Genomic DNA, 22,870 nt, shown 5'->3' with positions numbered 1-22,870 from the left:
TGTGAGTTCTATTTACAAAGATGAATTCACTTTTGCAAAGTTCTTTGCACTTTGTGAGAATTCATTTATAAATTTTATAAATTCTGGTAACTCTTTGATACTTCAAGGAAACTGTTTAAAAAGAAAGAAAAAGAGCTGGGTACAGGTGGCACATGCCTTTCATCCTAGCTACTCAGGATGCTAAGATATGAGGATGGCAATTCAAAGACAGGAAGGTAAGAAAGTCCATGAGTCTCTTATTACCACTCTAATTACCACCAAAAATATCAGAAGTGGAGCTATGGCTCAAGTGATAGAGCACCAGCCCTGAGCAAAAAAGCAGACAGTTCCCAAACCTCAAGTTCATTCAAGCCCAGCCCTGACACCAAAACAAATAGGGGGCAGGGAGGAAGAAGAGAAGAGAGGGAGGGAGGGAGGAAGGGAGGGAAGAAAGGAGGGAGGGAGGGAATCAATATGTTCTAAAGAAATCAATTTAAGAAAAGATAAGGTAGAAAAGCCCACACTGAGTACAGGAGTCAGGTATAGTAACTGTGAGTTTCCACCTATACAGTGAGAAGGACACAGACCACTTCCTTTTCTTATTTATTTACTTTTGGTGTGCTTCTGACAAATTGTGATAAAGAATGCATGATATAAAAGTTAGCATCTTAACCATTTTTAAGTATATACTTAAGCAGTATTAAGTATTTTCACAGTTATAAAACAAGTTTCTGACACCTCTCCATATCACTAAACTATTACACTAAACCCGTTAAGTAATCCACTTTCTGCCTCACACTCAACCATTGGCAACCATCAGTATATATGTTGTATGTTATGTTGTTTATCCAGGTGGTTGCACACCCCAGGCACCCTTTGAAAGTGGCTGCCAGATTTATGGCCCCAGAATACTCTGGCACATGATTACTCTAAGGCTGAATTTACTTGCCTTTTCATTAATTTATGAATAGTACAATCTTCAAATGTTCCCTCTATAACATGTATACTTGATTGCTTCTGTCTTTTGCCTATTATGAATATGGTCAATGCAAATATGGCTTTGAGAGCTTGCTTTTCGCTTTTTTGGATCTAGCCTACAAATGAATTGATGGATTACATGGGAGTTCAATTTAATTTTTTTTAAAGAAAATTCCATATTGTTTTCCACAGTGGCTATATCATTTTACAATTCCATCAATAGTGCACAGGACTCCTATTTCTCTAGATCCTTGTTCAAACCTGTCTTTTTTTTTTTTATTCTTTCACTGTAATACACACATCAATTTCCCAAAAGCCATTTGTGTAACTGGATGCAGTGTGCCTGTCATCCTAGCTATGTGGGAGGCTGTGATTGGGAAGTTCTCAGTTCCAGGACAGACAAGGAAGAAAAATCTGTGAGTCCATTTAAACAGAAGAAGCTGGGCATGGTGACATGTGGTCCCAGCTATGAAAGGAATCCTCAAATAGGCGGATCATGATCCAGATATAGGCATTTGGACAGGATGTGAGACCCAAACTCAAAAGTAATCAGTTAAAAAAGAAAAAAGAGCTGGGACACTGTGACTTAGGAATAGAGTGCCTGCCTAGTAAGTAGGTTACTCTGGGTTCAAACTCTAATACTTCCAAAAGCCATTTATGAAGGTTGGTGAGGCCTTACCTATATTAAACCTAAATACAAAAACCTCTAAAAATGTGCTTCTGAATTTATTGAAACTTTATCTGGAAAGATAAATGGCATTTTAATATAACTTTACATTCAAAGTTTATGAATTTGTTCAAAGTTCCTAGCAAGTGAGATGTGCAACAGCATACTGAAAGCAGCAGAGCAAGAGAAAAAATTTTGAAGTTATATTTTCATATCTTGCTTAAAATGCCACCCATATGTGTATCTCTCCCAGAAAAAGCAATATGACTACCAAAAGACCAATTATAGGGTGAATACATAATTTATTTCATTAATTTAGGTCCTACTATACTCGAAAAACTGGGAATTCCACCAAAAGGAACAAAAGCAAAGACACAAGGAGGAGGAAAGGAGAGCTGAGCATGAACTGAGCCAACAGAAAGTCAAACTGAGAAGCAAGGTTCCAAAAGCCATATGTAGTTACCTACCTTGCTTTTCTAGAATGACTCGCACAGCTGAATTTTCTTCCACCTTTTTTCTGGCTTCTGCTTCTTCTTCTTTAGACCATTGTATGTGATCCCTATTTTTTTTTAATAAAAAGATTGTTATAAAATATGTTTCGTAATCAAAGAAGGTAGAAAAAAAAAACGCCACTAGGGACTCCATCTTTCATTTTAGATTAAGGCAAACACAAGTGATACAAACTAAATCCATGTCAAATGAATAAATTTTGTCAAATGCTTCTCTTGATGGTGCTATGCAACCCTGCAACTCCTACGGTCCTTCTGTTTAAATCTGGCCTTGCTGCAAGTCCCAGCCACTGCTGGGAAATGGCTGTGGAAGTCACGTCCCAGAGCACTCTGGGGCATGATTATCTGGGTGTTAGTATAGTGCCATATTTTACTCTAAGGCTAAATTTACTTGCTCTTTTGTTAATCTATGAACCACCATCCTTTAGTAATATTTTAATGTTTATATTATAACACTTGTATACTAATATTCCATTGCCAGAGATATGTACATTTTAGAATATTTTGTACTTACTTTGTGCTTTTTTTTGCCACACAGGGTTTTGAACTCAGGGCTTCATGCTTGCTAGACAAGTAGTCCACTTGAAACACATGTCCAGTCCTTTCACTTGTCATTTGGTTTTTCATATAGGATCTCATAATTTTTATTCCAGATTGCCTTTAGCTACAGTTCTTTTAAGTAATTCAATGTATGTATGTATGTATGTATGTATGTATGTATGTATGTATGTATGTATATATGTATGCCAGTCCTGGGGCTTGGGACTCAGGGCCTGATCACTGTCTCTGGCTTCTTTTTGCTCAAGGCTAGCACTCTACCTCTTGAGCTACAGCTCCACTTCTGGCTTTTTCTGTGTATGTAGCACTGAGGAATCAAACCCAGGGCTTCATGCCTGCTAGGCAAGCACTCTACTGCTAAGCCACATTCCTAGCCCAAGTAATTGAATTTATCAGCATGAATCACTATATCCAGCATGTTTTTGGAGTAAGATTTTGCTAACTTTTGCCCATAATGAGCTTGAATCGCTATCCTCAGATTTCTGCCTCCTGAATAGCTAGGATTGCTCACCATGCTGGGCCCTAGATTTGATTTTTTTATTAGATGCTTTAAATTTAAAAACAGATTAGCTTGGGGCTGGGAATATGGCCTTGTATACATGAAGCCCTGGGTTCGATTCACCAGCACCCCATATAAAGAAAACAGCCAGAAGTGGCGCTGTGGCTCAAGTGGTAGAGTGCTAGCCTTGAGCAAAAAGAAGCCAGGGACAGTGCTCAGGCCCTGAGTCTAAGGCCCAGGACTGGTTAAAAAAAAAAAAAAAAAAGATTAGCTTTCACTTAAGGGATAATCTTTTTTCTTACTTAAAATAAATTATCTTCCTATCCAAAGGAGTTGCCATTAAACAAAACAGTTTATGCTGGGCACTAGTAGCTCATGCCTATAATCCTAGCTACTCTACTCAGGAGGCTGAGATCTCAGGATTGTGGTTTGAAGACAGCTTGGGCAGGAAAGTCCTAAGACTCTTATCACCAATTAGCCATCTGAAAATTGAAAAGTGAAGCTGTGCCTCAAAGTGGTAGAGACCTAGCCTTGAGGAAAAGAGGTCAGGGGCAGCACCCAGGCCCTGAGTTCAAGCCCCATGACAGATAAAAGAGTAACAATAAAATCCCCAAACCAAAAAAAAAAAAAATCACATATTCCTTATTCAAGTTTTATAAAATGCCTACTGATAAATCTATGAGAATACCCAAACACTGTCATCTATGATATCTCTACTCATCTGAATGATGAAAAGGGATATTATATATATATTTTTTTTTTCTTTTGGCTGATCCTGGGGCTTGAACTCAGGGCCTGAGCACTTTCCTGGGCTTCTTTTTGCTCAAGGCTAGCACTTGACCACTTGAGCCACAGTACCACTTCTGGCCCTTTCTCTTTATGTGGTGCTGAGGAATGGAAACCAGGGCTTCATGCATGCTAGGCAAGCACTCTACCACTAAGCCACAGTCCCAGCCCAAATTATAAAATTCTTAGAGATGCATCATGATGACAATAACTCGGCTATTAACATGATCAAAATTACTATAATTATTACTCCCATTATTATTTATTACATGGCAAACACTGTACTAAGCACATTTCATATGTATTTGTCTTACTTGATCCTTTCCTGAAAAGGGGATTGTGATCTTGTTCATTTTGCATATGAGGAAACAGACATTTAATAACTAGCCAGACAGAAACAGAATTCAAACTTTGGTCATGTCAAAGTTCACCCTTCTTACTGGGTACAGTGGTTCACCCTGTAATCCCAGCTATTCAGGAAGGAGGAGACTGGGAATATTGTGGTTCAAGTCCAGCCCGGGTAAAAAGTACGTAAGACCCCATCTCAACCAGTAAAAGCTGAGTATGTACATAACTGTACATATATGTGGCACATACCTGTCATCACTGCTAAGGTAGGAAACTTAAAAAGTCTAGGTCATATCAGACAAAGAGAAGAGACCCTACTCAAGAACGACATAAAGCTAAAAGGACAAGGATAATGGCTCAAAATGGTGAAGCACCTGCCTACCAAACAGAAGATCCAGAGTTCAAACCCAAGTACCACCAAAAAAAATCTATCTTCTTACCCTTTAGACTATTGTCTCCTATCAAAGCTGTGCAAATATTGAGAGCTTTAAGATTGAATTTAGGCCCATCAAGGGTGTAAATTTTCCTAGTGCAGACAGAAAAAATAAACAGCAATACAATGGACCATAACGGTTAGCAGCCAACAAGTGGAAGCTTAGCCAGTTAATACTAGCTGGGGGGGAAAAAAATAGGAAGGGTTAAACAGAAAGGCAGGCTTGGATCCAGGACTGGGAGAATATGGTCAGGCTATTACTGTTGTCATTAAGAAGCTGACAATATGGGCAATGATATGACAGTGTCTATAAGAAGCAAGGAAAAAACTATTTGACTGATTCTCTTGGGTCACTGCAGGTAACATTGAAAGCAAGGTAATGGACAGATTTGTAGATGACTTTAAGTAGCTACAAAATGGAGTGGGGAAGGTGAAAAGAGAGACAAGTTAAGACTACTGCCCTAGTCAAGGAGTAATGAGTCTCAGGAATAAGCACTGGCAATGGGAAACAAAGAAACATGAAAGGGGAAACACAGAATGGCTGAGTTATGATCTGTGGAAAAACAGGTACTAGAGAAGAATGAAGTGATTCCAAATTCTCAGCACTATCTGAGAAATTGGGGGGAACAATGAGGGTAAATAATTGTTCTACGTGGGATGATCTGAAGCTTGGTTCTATAAGTTGTATTTATATAATCAGATATGAGAAGCTGTACTACAATGACCTAGTTTAAACACACCACTGGAAGGTGAGAAACTGTTGTTTTTACTTTTTTTTTTAAATGGGGGAGGGGCACACTGGGATCTCCAGGAAAAGAAGATCAGGATGTAAAAATCAGAGTTTCGCTGGAGAAATGTAGCCACTAGGGTTTTCAAAACAATTCCTTTTATAGCTCAAGGAAAGAGCCCAGGCCCTGAGTTGCAGCCCCATGACTGATTTAAAAAAAAAAAAAAAGTATATGTATCAAATTTGGCCTTTAAAACAATGAGGGGGGCTGGCAATGTGGCTTAATGATAAAGTGTTTGCCAAGCATGTACGAAGCCCTGGGTGGGTTCGATTCCTCAGTACTACATAAAAAGAAAAGGCCAGAAGTAGCACTGTGGCTCAGGTGGTAGAGCGCTAGCCTTTAGCACAGAGGGGCTCAAGGACAGTGTTCAGGCCCTGGGTTCAAGCCCCAGGACTGGCAAAAAAAAAATCATTTTATAGCCAGTTGTTAATGGCTCATGTTTATGATCCTAGCTACTCAGGAGCTTGAGATATGAGGATCACAATTTGAAGCCAGCTCTGGCAAAAAAGTCATGAGATTCTTATATAACCAGCAAAAAGCCAGAAGTAGAGCTGTGGTTCAAATGGTAGAGCACTATCCTTGCGAGAAAAAAAAATCTCAGAGACAGCACCTAGGCCCTGAGTTCAAGCTCCAAGACTGGCCCATACACACACACACACACAGACGCACACACGCACACACACACACTGAGACAGAGAGAGAGAGAGACAGAGAGAAACAGAAGAATCTCTTGACCCCAGGAGCCAGTCTGGACACCAAGTAAGACCCCTATCTTCAAAAAAAAAAGTTGACCCTTTGGTTAACATTCACAGAGTTCTTGGTTTGATCGCTAGCACCACCAAAAATAAATGGGAGGAATAAATAATTAATTAAACAAATAAATATGTTAAGAATGATTAATTAATTAATTAAACAAATAAATATGTTAGAAGACAGAAAGTAAAACAAAGTGTATGAAGTACTAGGGCTGAGTGTGACGAATGATTTGAGATAAGCACATATATGACAGAAATTGTAAACACAGCCAGTTGTTTTTTGTGTGTCTGAATGGTAAACTGAACCCTTTCCTTTTTCATGGGATGCTCTTTTTACTTGAAAGGACAACTGCAGATAAAATTATAGTTATTCTGGTTTGTTATTTGGCACATATTTTCTCAAAAGTAAATGAAATGAGCCTATCACTTAAAAAAAAAATGACAGTATTTGTTGCCAAAGATAAATCTGAGGCTTTCCAGCAAAAATTAAAATTTTGGGAAATGTATTTATCACCATAAGTTTGGTAGTTTTCAAATACAAATTTTCCTAATGAGATTAGTGATAATATTAACAAATATGATTTCTAAAATAATGTATGATGAAATCTGTCGATTATTTGGAAGATTTACATAAAATACAGAACCAATTTTTTCCAACTACCTATGCCTACCTAATGTTATGAAATGATGCATAGGAAAATAGTCATCTAAGATACAAAGTGCACCACTGGACTATTACATAGCACAATATGAAAAGCTTGTTGATATGGTTTCATGTTACATATTGCAATTAAGAAATCTGCACCACTGAGACTTCATGTAATACCAAGAAAAATGCCTACAATTATCTGAAAAGACTATTTATTAAAAACTCTCTTTTTTACAAGCACATATCGGTGTAAGGACAAATTTCCTTCAATAATGAAGCCTGAATATTATGTCACAAAAACTGAATGCAGAACCAGACATAAAAGTTCAGTTTCATCCACTGGGTCAGACACTGAAGACTTGCAAACATTTAGAACAATAACACTCTGCACTACATTTTTGGGAATATATAGATATTTTCACCAAAATATATAAAACAGCATCTAATGTATTTATACGAAGCAAGCACTTTACCACTAGTCCATAATCCTAGCCCCTAATGTATTTAATATTGCTATGAAATAAATGTTTTTTTGTGGTATGAGGAGCTGAACTCAAGGCTCTGTGCTTGCTAGGCCAGCAATTACAACTTGAGCCATGCCTCAGCCTTTTGTTCCCTCCCTCCCACCTTCCCTCCCCTCTTTTCTTCCTTCCCTCCCTCTCTCCTCTCCTTTCTTTTCTTCCTTCCTTTTTTTTCAAACCACTATTTTACTCAATAGAGTCCTGTGTTTATGCCCAGTTGAGTAGGTTAAGAAGAGATCTTACAAACGTGTTGCTGGAGCAATGCTTGAATCTCAATTTTCTCCATCAATGTTGCCCAACTAGATAGGATTATAAGTGTCCCCCACTGGTGCCCAGACTCAGTTTTCATTTCTAATATGGAAAATACAACTAGGCATAATCTACATATACACAAGGTCTTTCAGGTTCGTAAGTATTTAGGTGTATAAAGTGGTCCTGAGGCCAACACATTTGAACTATTGCTCTAAAAAGTTATGCAAAGATATATAGCTAAAAAGGCAGTACAAGAAAAGAGTACTCAGTTTATCCAGAGTAAGATAAGATAAAAGAACAATGAAACAAAAAAGGAAGAAAAACAACCATCCAAACAAAATTGCATTAACTGAATTTCCTTTTAAACTTCCTATTTAAAAAGGTCATCAATCTTCCTACTTATATTTCCCACCTAGTTTATTTATTGAGATAGAACCTTGTTATCATTTTATTTGTTGTGGCTGGCCTGAATCTGAATTCCTCCCAATCTTTGTTTCCCTATACTTGGAATTACAGGTGGGAACTGCTATGCTCTGCCTCCTGGTTCTGTGTCCATTGCTCATTTGTTCATTTATCCATCCAACAAAAGGTTTTAATGGTTTTCTAACAATATGACAACTATCCTATAGACGAGCCCTGACATATGGCAAAGGAAAGTGTTACAAACTTTCTATTTCTTTCTGCTTCTGTATTGCTCAAACAGACTGCAACATTTCAGAATTAAAGCTATCCTATTTTATCAATCAAAATTGCCATTATTTTCTGTACCAATAAGAAAGGGAAAAAATTCCTATTACAATTTTAAGATGCTACCAATTGCAAGAAGCGTAATGATTTCAGAGATGTTAACTGATGAAAAAAATGTGAATTTCAGAACTGATGAAATGTAGCTGCTATAGGCAAATCAGCTATTAACTGCCTTTAATATTACTAACTTCAATTAAGCTTCTTTTTTACTACTGATGCTAATTTAGGTTTCTGAGTCCTGTCTGCCCACTTCCTTTTCTGGCTATAATGAATATTAGAGTTGATAATTATTAGTAGTAAATCAGTTTTCTACTTAGGAATAAGTAGAAAGTAGGAATAAGACACAAATCCAGATAGAACTAACGCCTTCCGATGTTTATACACAATGAAAGAAATCAGTCTCTACCTCCCTCATTAAATATTTAACTTGGCACCTCTATTATATATCAGATGCTGAGCTATGAATTGAAGTCATGAAGATGAAGAAGATTTGGTAAAACTCAAAACAGTTGAGGATTTGAAGTCCACACTAAAGTATCCATAAGTTATCATCAGATTGGTAAGCTGGGGGAAAGCACCATAGGCGAGTAATTGGGGGGGGTGGGTGGAGACTCTCTTTTTTCATTTAATTAAAATTCAAATAACACCAATATATATAAAATACAGAATTTTATCTGCCTCTTGTCATCATTCCTATCCATGAGATAAGCACTGCTATCAGGACAAGAATTTTATCTATGTATATAAAAATAAAGATATGTTGTACAAAAAAAAAGAAAATTAAGTCATACTAGGAATACTTCTTTACAACATGTTCTTTTTATTTAATACCATATCATAACTACCTCTTCATTATTGGTATATAAACATCTCTTATTTTTTAACTGCTAAAGAATTTTCCAGCGTATGGATATAACTATTTTTTACAGCTTTTGAAGTATAATTGAAATACATAAACCACACATGTTTAAGGTACACAATTTGACAAGTTCTGATCTCAAAATAATTATGGTGAGTGAAAAGGGCCAGACAAAAAGAGAATGTGCATTTTATAACTTCCTTGCATTAAATATCTGAAAATGCAAATGAACCCACAAGGAATTCTGCATTCTTCTTTCCCCTTCCTTTTTTTCTTTCTCTTTTTTTACAGGTAAATTTCCCTTGACATTCTACTTTTTCTAGAGATCTTTTTATCTTTCCCTGTCAGCTCCATTTCAAAGGCTAGGCATTATGAATTTCCTCCATTTTTCTGTAGCTGAGGAGGGAAAGAAGTCTGAGAGGTTACTGATAGACTTCACTGGATAATAGACTGATAGACTTCACTGGATCATTATGAGGAGCTGGGTTGGCTTTTTGCCTTGTTTGGTCAAGCAATCCTTTATTGAAATACTTTCCTTTGCAGTTCTTAAGTAGCTGGAGCGTTCCACAGCATGACACTACTCATATTATCCTTGGAGTCCTGTGTGTGGTGGCAATCAGCAGCAAAGCCCAAGAACAGGCAGTCCCTAGGATTTGTTCAATACTTCCAGTGAGCTCTTTCACTAACACTATGACTGACGTTTGTCAGTGTCGATGATCTTATTAGAAGTGGTATTTCCACTGTGCTTAATGTACGTCTGTTTCTCTCTAAGTGGTTCTTTGAAGAGTGTGATATAATACTATAAAAGCTATGGTTGGGGATGGTAGCTTAGTGGTAGAGCACTTGTTTAGTATACACAAGGTCCTAGGTTTTATTGCTCGGTACTACAGAGACCCAGAGAGAGACTGAGATAGAGTGCATACACAAGAGGTTTTATTGTCTTATCTCCTTAAAATTAATTGTATGAAGGACTTAATTCAGATCTTTTGGATTCTGAAGTCTGTGTTTAGCTACTGTACTAATTTTCTATCTGGTTGTAAACTGCTAATATGGAGGAACTGGAACTTACATTTCTCTATGTTGATTCCCTTACACAAACATATTTACTGAATATCCGGGAATATAGCTAAGAAAGAGACTTAAGATAGGCTCTTCTCTATAGAATCATTTACTCCAATAATGAAGAGAAAACAAATAAAGTACATGAATAAACTACAGAATAAAGTACATGTTAGAAAATGGCAACAAGCAGTTAATTCTTATATTGTTTGTTGCTTATTTGCTTATGTACAGAGACTTTCCATTACATAGGATCAGTTAATCTCTACAACACCCTATGTGGTAGGTATTACTATTATTATCCATTTTATAGATGAAGTGACAGAGTCACAGAGGGATTAAGTACCTTCCCAAGGTTAGATTGCCATTAAGCTTGTACTCTCAATGCCTAATTAGTCTCTACTGCTGCTTCTCATGACAAGTTACCTTTCAGGTAGCTAAAGAAAATTATTAACTATGTTAAAGAATTAATATGAGACAGAGCATGGAAACAGAGGACAAACATGATTAATGTATAAGAAAAATTATTCAATAAAAGTAATTCTTGGGCTGGGAATATGGCCTAGTGGTAGAGTGCTTGCCTCGCATACATGAAGCCCTGGGTTCGATTCCCAAGCACCACATATATAGAAAAGGCCAGAAGTGGCGCTGTGGCTCAAGTGGCAGAGTGCTAGCCTTGGGCAAAAAGAAGACAGGGACAGTGCTCAGGTCCTGAGTTCAAGGCCCAAGACTGGCAAAAAAAAAAAAAAAAAAGTAATTCTTGGGCTGGGTGCCGGTGGCTCATGCCTGTAGCTCATGCCTGTAGCTACTATTAGCTACTCAGGAGGCTGAGATCTGAGGATCTCAGTTCAAAGCCAGCCCAGGGAGGAAAGTCCATGAGACTCTTATCTCCAATAAACCACCAGAAAACCAGAAGTGGCGTTGTGGCTCAAGAGGTAGAGTGCTAGCCTTGAGCTGAAGAGCTCAGGGACAGAGCCCAGGCCCAGAGTTTAAGCCCCATGACAGACAGACAGACAGACAGACAGACACACACACACACAAATCAGCACTACAGCTGTGTACCAGGCCCAGAGTTCAAGCCCGACCACTGACCAAAAAGAAAAATCCTTGTTATCTAGGCCCTATTGTTTTTCTGGAAACAGTCTTATTTAAGTGGCTTGTATGACAAAAGTCATGTTACAAATCTAGATCTTACCTAGGGTTTGCAGCAAATGGCTTAGCCCACTTTTAAAGTAAAGGTCATAACCCTTTAGTGAATAGTGAAATCGATTTAGTATAAATAACTTAGAAAAAGACATAGTAGAATATAAGAAAGGAAAAACACAGGTGAATATCTCAAGTAAAGTCTGTATAGGCAACTATTGGTCTTGTTTTGTATAAGAGCCTATGTTATGTCTGCCAAGTTCTATTTATTCTTCCTTAACAATTTCTCTCCCTAATCCTTTCCCTCTTGTAGTTACCTCGTTAGTCTGTGCAGTCGAAGTAATTTCACTGGTGGTATTTAACACATACAATATCAGACTTAAAAATGGAAACTTACCACATGTTGTGTTCAAACACTTTGGCTGGGTCCGTTAAAATCCTTGATCCCAGAGGGGCCACAGGGTGGCAACCACTTTGGCATCTGCATGGTATCTTTATTTGCCTTAGATAACAAATACAATTTCTCCAAACCACATTCATCGCAAGCAGTATCTGCAAAGTCACCAATGATTAAATAGTTAATATGAACAACACAGTTTTTGTGATTTTTTTTCTGTTCCCAGATGTTTATAACCTTAGAAAGGACTGAAAACTAAATATTTTCAAATGACAGATATGCATGGTAGCCTCTTTCTGCCAGAAAAGGGAAAAGGAGTTTAGAAAATGGGGTGACACTGGCTGGAATCCTTTACAAACAATGGCTTTGACAAAATTGCTTTGTTGGTGATCTGCTTATTCAATTTCTTGCACCTGGCCACATCATGTATGCCCAGAATTGGAATTATGTGTTATTAAAGACAGTATTAGACACAAAAGATGTTTTTTACTTTAGAAAGTTAACTTTTCTAGGAAATATTTCATGATCACTAGATCAAAAACCCAAATGTAGGAACAAAATAAGAAAAATTTATTAAAACTCATTCTTTGTATTAAACTAAGTAATATGAAAATTTTGTAACTACTATAACAGGATCCTAGTAATCCCCTTCCTTCCTTCGTTCCTTCTGTGCTTCCTTCCTTCCTTTTTTTTGGTAGAACTGGGGTTTGAACTCAAGACTTTCTGCTCACTATGAAGACTACACTTGACCACTGACCACAGCTCCTGCTCAGGAATCTGTAATTTTATATTAATCTTGTATATTAGCCAATAATATGATTTAAAAATAGATTTTCCTGTACAAAATACATGCTTTAATTCTAGCTGTAAAGGAAAATCATTATTCGGTCTGCCTTAATCAATCCCCATTTCTGGACAAATAACTTAAGCATTTAATAAACAATGTATCTTCTTAATTACACAGTGGTAAATATGTCACTTTAAATTGTTACAGAAAAGCATTAAAAAGAAGTTCTAGGAGCATACTTGTTCTAATAAAACTCTGTTGTAATACTGTTTGGCATTTCACTTATTCATCACAACATTCAGCCTAATGCTGTGATCTGTCACGTAGAAACAGATGCTAACAAGGTATGTGTACATAATACACATCAGGGGCTATAAGAGGTGCTATTAAGCATAAAAATGCAATGTACTGCACACCCTTTACCACCTTACTGAAAATAGATAAGCTATAAGATTGAATTTCAAAATGAACTTTAGAATGTCAAAGATACCTCTTTGTGCTTTTCAACATAAAATTCAAGATTTCTCCTTTTGAAGAAAAAAAGAAAGGAGGAGTTTAGTAATGCACACCAAAAGACTGCAATATTCCATTCAAACGGGACCAGCAGTGATGAGAAATGAAGCATGTAATAATAGCTGGGGCAAATGCTCCTGCTTCTTGTTTGTTTCCCTTCTCCACTAAAGCGAGCTCTTTGGTAGAGTAAGTGACACGAAATGCTCCGCCTCCCTCTACCTTTAGCCTGATGTGTCTTTGTTCTTTTCCCTAACCAGTATTCTACGCAAGACTTAACAAAACCCTACCTGCAAAATTATTTTTAGATCTCCTTCTGCACTGAATATATTCATAAAATGTTCTGTATGATGGAGAGCAGAAACTGATTACACCTAGAAAGACAGGCAATTCATATTCTAAAAGTGTAAAATCATGTAACCGTTTCCTACCCCAGGAAAGCCAAACTGAAATTGAAATTTCAATCTTGCAAATCACATGATTACCGATCTGTATCTATAAAAGAAAAAGAAAACACAGAGGGGGGTGGGGAAAGGAAAGTTTTTCTCACAATAATGACCAAGAACCTCTGTAGAGAGCCAGAGAGGAAAAAAAGATATAACCAGACTGAAAGAGTAGAAAATTCAGGAAAATGTCAGTAGTGTATGCCTTGCAGACTAAGCTTGCAGACAGCTCACCTTATGAACAAAGTCTAAATAATGTGGCAACTTCCTTGCTTACACAGTTGTTTCTCTAATTAACCACTCCAACATATTCATCTATTTCACTCACTTGTTATCTGTAACAGTCCCATATAGTATTGTGTTGCTATTTATCTTTATTATGTAAATGTAATAAATTTATAGAAAAATCATATTTATGTATTTGTAAATGTCTTCTCAACTAAATGTCAAGCTTTTAGAGGCAACAGCAAGTTGCTCATGAATTGTGTAACTTACCACATAAAAATGATATTCACCTGACCTACAGCTAATTAGAAGGAATTTACTTCATATTTTCCAGGGCGGCTCTTAAGCTTCTAATGAGAAACAAAGAGAGAAGAGTGTGACAGTCTATAAGAAGCCACCCAGTTATACTGACTATAGATGTGTATAAATATGTATTTTATGGTTTAGCCACCAGATTAGCTTAAAATGTACTTTGGTCCCATATTTCAATTTGAAAAAGAGGAAGGGAGGAGTCAGACTGGAAGGGCAAGGCCAGTGCAAGGGGGGGAGGGTTGTAGAGAATGTGGGTTTCTGCTATCTTTGCTTCTTCTCCCCTCCCCAGGAGAGGATAAGGGCCTCAATATGGAGCCCAGGCTGTCCTAAAACATGCTGTGTTTCTCAGGCTACAATGGAACTCAAACTCTTAATCTTGTTTTTTTTTGCCAGTCCTGGCGCTTGGACTCGGGGCCTAAGCACTGTCCCTGGCTTCTTTTTGCTCAAGGCTAGCACTCTGCCACTTGAGCCACAGCGCCACTTCTGGCTGTTTTCTATATATGTAGTGCTGAGGAATCGAACCCAGGGCTTCATGTATACGAGGCAAGCACTCTTGCCACTAGACCTCATATTCCCAGCCACTCAACTCTTAATCTTCCTGCCACGGACTTCCACATGCTGGGATTACAGGTATATATCACCACACCAATTTCTACATATCCTCTCTTAAATCTCTTTTGGTACACCCTAATTTGAGAACATAAGTTTAACTAAGATATTATTGTAACAAGCTAGGCATCAGTGCCTGAAGCCTATAATCCTAGGTACTTAAAATACTGAGATCTGAGGATCAAAGTTCAAAATCAGACTGAGCAAAGAAATTTGAGAAATTCTTATCTCCAATGAACAGGCAAAAAGCCAGAAGTGAAAGTATGCCTCAAGTAGTGGAGTCCCAGCTTGAACAGAAATGCCAACAGAGAATACAAGGCCCAGAGTTCAAGCCCTAATGCCAACACCAAAAAAAAAAAAAAAAAGTATTATTGCCTCAGTGAAACCATGTAGATTAATATTTTTACTGCAAACAATGCAAAGAGGTGCTTTGACTGTTCAATGTATCTGAAAGAAGGCAAGTAAAGAAGAATAGAGAGATTATAAACATGTGGGATGAATTAAATACCAAATGACACACTTAAATCCAACAAAGTCAATAATTATATTACATATAAATGAATCCAATTAAAAGTTTTATATTATAAATTAAGGTAAACAATTCAAGAATTTTGTTTATATAAATACATTAAAATAAAATATGCTATGAAACACTGAAGAAAGCTGATGAAGCTGTAAATTAAAATAGACTTTATGTAAAAGACTGTTTCAGAGATAGTGGTATTCAATAATGATAAGAGCCAATTTGTCAGAAGGACATAGAAACCTCAAACGTGCATATGTAAAATAAAAAAGCTTCAAAATATATGAGGCAAAGTGACACAACTTTCTAAAATGAGAAAGTAACAAATTGATCGTAACACATGGAGATTTTAAAAGACTTCTTGGTAACAACTACAACAGTCATTACTAGGCTATCAAAAAATCAATAAGGATTCTGAAGATTTAAACATTATCACCTTGACTTACATGACATTTATAGAAATGAACAGCAATCCGAATGATAACAGGATATACATTCTCTGCAAATGAAAATGAAATTCACCATGATAGGCCCTATGCTAGGCTATAAAACAATCTCAATAAATTCTCAAGTACTGAAATCATACAAAGCATGCTTTCTGACTATAACAATATTAAATATTAATACTTTTGATGAATTGCCTCTTACTAATAAATGTCTTTCCTTATCTCTAGTAAGTCATTTTTCAAGTCCATTTTGTTAAATATTAATACCATCTGTGTAATGCAACATGTGTATGGTGAATCTTTATTAAAATTTTAATTTGTGTGTTAACATCTAAAATGTTTCCCTTATGGGCAATGTATCAATGGTCCTTACCTTTTTGTCTAATTTTTACAAGAGTAAAAATCTGGAAAACAATCCCAAGTATATGGAAATTAAGCAACTATTTTCTGTGTGTGTACTGGTCCTGGGGTTTGAACTCAGGTCTTAGGCATTGTCCTTAAGCTTTTGTGCTCAAGGCTAGTGCTCTACCACTTAAACCACAGCTTCACTTCTTTTTTTTTGCCAGTCTTGGGGCTTGAACTCAGGGCCTGAGCACTGTCCCTGGCTTCTTTTTGCTTGAGGCTAGCACTCTACCACTTGAGCCACAGCACCACTTCTAGCTTTTTCTATATATGTGGTGCTAAGGAATTGAACCCAGGGCTTCATGTATACAAGGCAAGCACTCTACCACTAGGCCATATTCCCAGCCCCACAGCTTCACTTCTAAGCAACACATGTTTAAATAACCTATTAGTCAAAGACAAAGTCTTTTGTTAGTTTTTTGTTCAAGTGAGACAGGGTCTTCTTCCTGTGTGGTCCAGGATGTTCTAGGAGTCACTCAGTAGCTTAGGTTAGTTTTGTACTTCCTGCCTCTGCCTCCTAAATGATGGGATTATAGGTATGTACCACCATGCCTGGCTCAATAACTAAACCTTAAGAAAAATATAAAATTGTGTTGAATTGAATGATAATAGACTCTCAAAATATCAAAATTCATGGTACACAACTACAGCAATAGATGACATTTTAAAGTTTTGGTCTGCAAAATGCTATCTGCCTGGTCCTAATCACCCTTGATGACCAGCAGCCATACAGCACCCTGTTCCTAATGGCTCAGGATCTTGATGTCTTGGCGTTCTGAAGCCACCACTTGTGTGCTGGTCTTTGCTTTTAAAAAATAATAATTAATAAAGCAGGGGGGGCAGGGCAAGGGGCTGGGGGGGAAGGAGGGAGTAAAATGCGCAAGGAGCTAACAGGTATGACAAGAAATGTATATGTATATGTATATGTATATGTATATGTATATACTACCTTAAGCATGCAACTGTAACCCCTCTGTACATCATATTGACAATTAAAAAACCTCACCCTATGGTAGGTCCCTTCTGCTCTTAGTTTTAATCTTAGTTCAGGATAAGACAGTCCCTGGCAGGACAAATAAAACTCCATCACCTTTGGAAAAAAAAGACAAAACATTTCTGTGAGAACTAAGCACAATACATATTTCTCTAGTTGTAACTACTTAGAAGGCTAAGGCAGACAGATAGGTTGAGCCCAGAGGTTCAAGACTAGCCTAGGCCACTTAATAACCGTCTCTATTAGAAAGAAAAAAGCAACTGGGCTCTAGTGACTCACACCTGTAATCCTAGGTACTGAAGAGGCTGAGATGTGAGGATTATGATTCAAATCCATCCCAGGCAGGAAAGTCTGCCAGACTCTTATCTCCAATCAAAATGCCAGAAGTAAAACTGTGGCTCAAGTGACAAAGAGGTAGACTTGAACAAAAAAAGATTCAAGGAGAGCACCCAGGACCTGAGTTTAAGCCCTAGGACCAGCACAATGAGGAAAGAGAGAGGGGAGAGAGGGGGATGAAGGGGGAGAGAGGGGAAAGACAATGGAGAAAAAGGTAGAGAGGGGAGAAAGAAAAAGGGGAGAGATAGAAGGAGAGAAGGGAAGAGAGAGAATTTCAAACCAATGATCTAAGCTTCTATCTTAACAAACCAATGATCAAAGCTTCTGTCTTAACTAGTGAGGAAAACAAGAGTAATTACTAATAAATAAAAAGGAAAATTTAAAAATCACAACAACAGAATGCAATGAAATAGAAAGTGGACAACTAAGCCAGGTACTAGTGGTTCACACTTGTGAGGCTCCCACTTGGGAGGCTGAGAAAAGGAGGATCAAAATTTAAGGACAGTCTGCGCAGGTAAACTTAAGAAACCCCCTTTCAATACATAGCTGGGCACAGTGAGGCTTGTATGTCATCTAGAGCTACACAGGAGGCCAAGAATGGGAAGACCAAGGTACTAGACCAGCCTAGAATCCATCTCTATGGAGGGAAGCTAGATGCAGTCGCACACAGCTGTGATCCCAACAAAAGTGAGAAGTTGAAAGTAGGCAGATTGCAACTCAAGAGCATAAGTGAGACCCTATCTCAAAAATAACAAGAGAAAAACAGGGCTGGAACTATGGCTCAGTGGTAGAGTACAGCAGGCCTAGCAAGGATGAGACCATGAGTTCAAATCTCACTACTGCTATTTTTTTTTCTTTGAAACAATTAAAGTGATAAACTTCTGCCAACACTGATCTCAAACATTTGTGTTTCAGGGAACTCAACTCTCTTATAACAGGAATGAAAGATAAGATGTTATCACAGACCTCAAAACCATTGAAGAGCTAATAAGGAAACATTATAGGCAATTTTCATTTCACCCATTTATTGAAGAAATAAGTACTTTGAAAAATATAACTCAGCGGGGCTGGGAATATGGCCTAGTAGTAGAGTGCTTGCCTCACATACATGAAGCCCTGGGTTCGATTCCTCAGCACCACATAGATAGGAAAAGCCAGAAGTGGTTCTGTGGCTCAAGTGGTAGAGTGCTAGCCTTCAGCAAAAAGAAGCCAGGGACAGTTCCCAGGACAGTTCAAGCCCCAGGACAGGCAAAACAAAGGGGAAAAAAAGAAAAATACAACTCAAACAATAACTTACCAAAACAACAAGGAGAAAACCTAAATAGTTCTAAAATTTAAAGTTAAAACCTATATTTATACCAAAATGCGATACAATCAAAATAAACCTAATACACATAAAGATGGCTATTATGAAATAACAACAAAACAGGCTGGGAATGTGGCCAAGTGGCCACAGCGGCCTACTGTGCCTAGTATGCATAAAGCCCTGGGTTCAATTCCTCAGTACCACATACACAGAAAAAAGCCAGAAGTGTGTTGTGGCTCAAGTGGTAGAGTGCTAGCCCTAAGCAAAAGAAGCTCAAGAAAAGTGCCCAGGCCCTGAGTTCAAGCCCCAGGACTGGCAAAAAAAAAAAAGAAAAAAATAGAAAAGTGTTGGGGCTGGGAGTGTAGCTTAGTGGTAGAGTGCTCGCCTCACATACATGAAGCCCTGGGTTCGATTCCTCAGCACCACATATATAGAAAAAGCCAGAAGTGGTACTGTGGCTCAAGTGGTAGAGTGAATCATTCTATTAACCCTTTACCCAAACTCTTGAGCAAAAAGAAGCCAGGGACAGTGCTCAGGCCCTGAGTTCAAGCCCCAGGACTGGCAAAAAAATGTAGAACAAAATAGAAAAGTGTTAGCAAGAATGTGGAAAAATTAAAACCTCTCAAAACAATGTATGATCCAGCAGTTCTACTTCTGGGTACATAAGCAAAACAAATGACAGCAGAGAATTGAAGAGACATCCAGATTCATAGTAGCATTGTTCACAATAGACAAAAGGTGGAAGCGACCTAAATGCTCATTGAAAGATGAGGGGATAGACAAAACATGATATTGTATATACATACAATGGAATATTCTTCAGCCTTAAAAGGAAGGAAATGTTGACACAGGCTACAATACAGATGAATCCTAAAGACATTATGCTAAGTGAAATAGGCCAGGCACTGCAATACACATATTGCATGGTTCCTGCTATATGGTTATATTTGTACTTTGTACTTGTGTAGTCAAATTCATTAAGGCTTTAAGCAGCACTGCTTTTCTGCCATGTGCTAGGGAGGAGACAATGGGGAGTTAATATTTAAGGAGTAAGTTTGGGGAGAAGAAATGAGGTGATGTCCATCAAAGCATATAAAACTGGAGATCTGATGTACAACATGAGCACCAGAGCCTATAATGTTGTTATACTATATTGGAGATTTTTGGCTTAAAAAAGGGTAACAAGGATGAGTATGTAAATTTACTCCCATTTCACATGTAGTGAAACAAATGGAAACATTTTGTTGCATATCATATATATGTATATAATTTTATGTATATGTATATAATTTTAAAAAGAACCTAGACCAAAATAAAACGTGGTTCCATTTCCATTGGGGAAGATGAAAACATTCTTGAGATGGATAGTGATAAGGCGTGTATGGTGATGGGAATATACTAAGACCAATGAGCTACACACTTGAAAAGAATTAAAATGGTGAATTGTCCTCATTAATTAATATCAAGGAAAAAATTTTAAGGAAAAAACTACCAATAGTACACAATCCTAAAACAAGAAAGTACTCCTCACTTGTTTTCTGAGGACAGCATAATGGGAGTAAGTCATGGACACTTATGCAAAATAAAGGTTTGAATATTGGCACAATTTCCCCATGTACCTAGTGCTTCCATTACAGTTACAGGTTAAGGTGATAAAGTATTTGTTAGAAATAAAACTTGAGGATATCTAAAAGAGGCAAAGGAGCCTGGGTAGGAATTTTTTCCAGGTGTTGTCTTAGGGATCTACAATTGCTAAGACTAATAGTCATAGCAATGTTTGCATCAAAAACACATGCACAGGGCTGGGGATATGGCCTAGTGGCAAGAGTGCTTGCTTCGTATACATGAGGCCCTGGGTTCGATTCCCCAGCACCACATATACAGAAAATGGCCAGAAGTGGTGCTGTGGCTCTAGTGGCAGAGTGCTAGCCTTGAGCAAGAAGCCAGGGACAGTGCTCAGGCCCTGAGTCCAAGCCCCAGGACTGGCCAAAAAACAACAACAACAAAAAAAAAAACACGGGCTGGGGATATAGCCTAGTGGCAAGCGTGCCTGCCTCGGATACACGAGGCCCTAGGTTCGATTCCCCAGCACCACATATACAGAAAACGGCCAGAAGCGGCGCTATGGCTCAAGTGGCAGAGTGCTAGCCTTGAGCGGGAAGAAGCCAGGGACAGTGCTCAGGCCCTGAGTCCAAGGCCCAGGACTGGCCAAAAAAAAAACAAAAAAAACACACATGCACAGGAGAGGGAAGATGGTGCCACCACAGTAGGGAGGTACCCCGACTCGTTCCAACTGAATAGTGAGCTGGGAACTCCAGCACCCAACACCCCATCAAGAACCCAGCAAAACCAGCAGCCAGAAGCAGTGGAGAAACGCAGGAAAACAAAAAGGAGCAAAAAAGAAGAGCCGAAAACCTACACGGAGCCAGAGAATCTACGGGGCACCCTCCCCCCACCAGCCGACCCTGGCCCGAACAGGGCCAGGCTGGGAAAGGGGACCCGGCAATCAGCAGACCGACTGCTGGGAGCGCAGAGTCCAGACAGCGGGACTTCACGGACACCAGGGAGAGTGCGGACCAAGACATACGGCCACGGCAGCGACGGGAAGTTCGGGTCCACACCGGGAATGGACATAAGTGGTTGGGGACCCCAGTGGTGCAGAAGAGGAGAGCCAGGACGCCACCATGACCTTTCGCCACACCCAAAGGACAAACGGTGGCGCGGGACAAACACACAATCCAGGACCAGTGAGTCCCCCATTACCTCCTCCCCGGGAGACCAGCTATCAGAGACCCAAACCCTACAAAAAAGCTAGGTCTCTCTCCCTCCCCCTCCCCACCCTGAGGGAACAAAGAATCCCCAAATCAGGTGGGAAGCTCCCATCAGGCGCTGGGAAGTCACAGGAGTTTAGCAGGGGAAGGGCTGAGCAGCCCCAAGGCCGCCCAGGAGCCGAACCAGCCCTGCCCCCTTCCCAACAGGGGCCGGGGGACAGACGGCAGTGCAAGCCCCGCCCGAGGCGCCTGGACCCCGAGGACCTTTACAACTAAAATCACAGGCTCTGGTGCGCAATACCAGCACAGCAGGGACACCTGGGCCTGATCACACACACCCCCCCTCGCAGCGGAGGCGCAGTCTGAGGGTGCTAATCCACGCCTGGACAGTTGATCCCACTGGGCCCCACACATACTGCCCCCCACAGCGGACTCGTGGGAGGGCGCAAGCACAACCCAACAACCCGGGGCTCGCTCTGGTAGGCGTACCACGCTCAGATGGACGAGGCCACAGTGGCAGTGCCCGTGGTAGTGGGCACACAGCGCACAGGTGGGCGGGGGCCCCTGGCGACAGCGCATGCTCTGGTAGGCATACCCCGCTCAGGTGGGCGGGGCCACAGCGTCAGCACCCGCTCTGGTAGGCGCGCCTACACAGGAGCGCAGAGCTGTCCACCGGCCTGGGCCCACTCAGTTTGGTGCATTTCGCACAAGTGGGTGGGCCGCACCCCAACAACACCAGCCCCGGAGCGGTCCACATAGGAAGATGAACTGCCTGAGAGGTGAGCTCCTCTGACCAAGATACAGAGTGGAAAAAAGAACCAAAGAAGAGATAAGCCTCCACGCCACGCTGAATTAGCGACCAACAAACCCCCGACAGGGGCACGCTAGGGTCAGCACAGCACAGCGGCAGGACACTGTACTGCAGAGAAAGACACAAAACCTACCGGCCCCCAAGTGCAGGGAGAGTGACCACCTCAGCAACAACCGAGAAGGTCAGGCTCACCCATTGGGAAGCAAGGTCCAACAGCCAAACCCAAACCCAGAGCCAGGACACCAGGGCACAAGGCTCCCACTGACGGACCAACGGGAACCAGCACAAAACCAAACCAGGAAGCCACTCAGAAATCTCCAGATGCTCAAATCGCAAAGAAATATAACACAGTTCATCAAAAAGCAAGCCAACTCGCCAGCTCCAAAAAGCAGCACGACTGAAGAGGAGATGGAGAATAAAAAAGCAAATGAGGCCATGTTAACAGAAATGATGGAAAGCTTCAGAAAC

General features: G+C 39.6%; 1 protein-coding gene across 1 annotated transcript in view; it reads right to left on the bottom strand.

Annotated features, from left to right (window-relative positions):
- The window catches only part of Mettl8 (methyltransferase 8, methylcytidine), an 88,073-nt gene that overhangs the window by 28,695 nt on the left and 36,508 nt on the right, over nt 1–22,870 (bottom strand). The window contains exons 2-3 of the mRNA XM_048345255.1: nt 11,928–12,082; nt 2,092–2,183 (exon numbers count right to left, since the gene is read on the bottom strand). Coding sequence (XP_048201212.1) covers nt 2,092–2,183; nt 11,928–12,070 — 235 coding nt within the window. The 5' untranslated portion in view covers nt 12,071–12,082. The remainder of the gene's footprint in view (nt 1–2,091; nt 2,184–11,927; nt 12,083–22,870) is intronic.

Source organism: Perognathus longimembris, chromosome 4 (genome assembly GCF_023159225.1).
Source record: "Perognathus longimembris pacificus isolate PPM17 chromosome 4, ASM2315922v1, whole genome shotgun sequence".
NCBI classification, from domain to species: Eukaryota; Metazoa; Chordata; class Mammalia; order Rodentia; family Heteromyidae; genus Perognathus; species Perognathus longimembris.
Note: the sequence above shows the minus strand (reverse complement) of the source record. Positions and strands in the feature narration are given on the sequence as shown.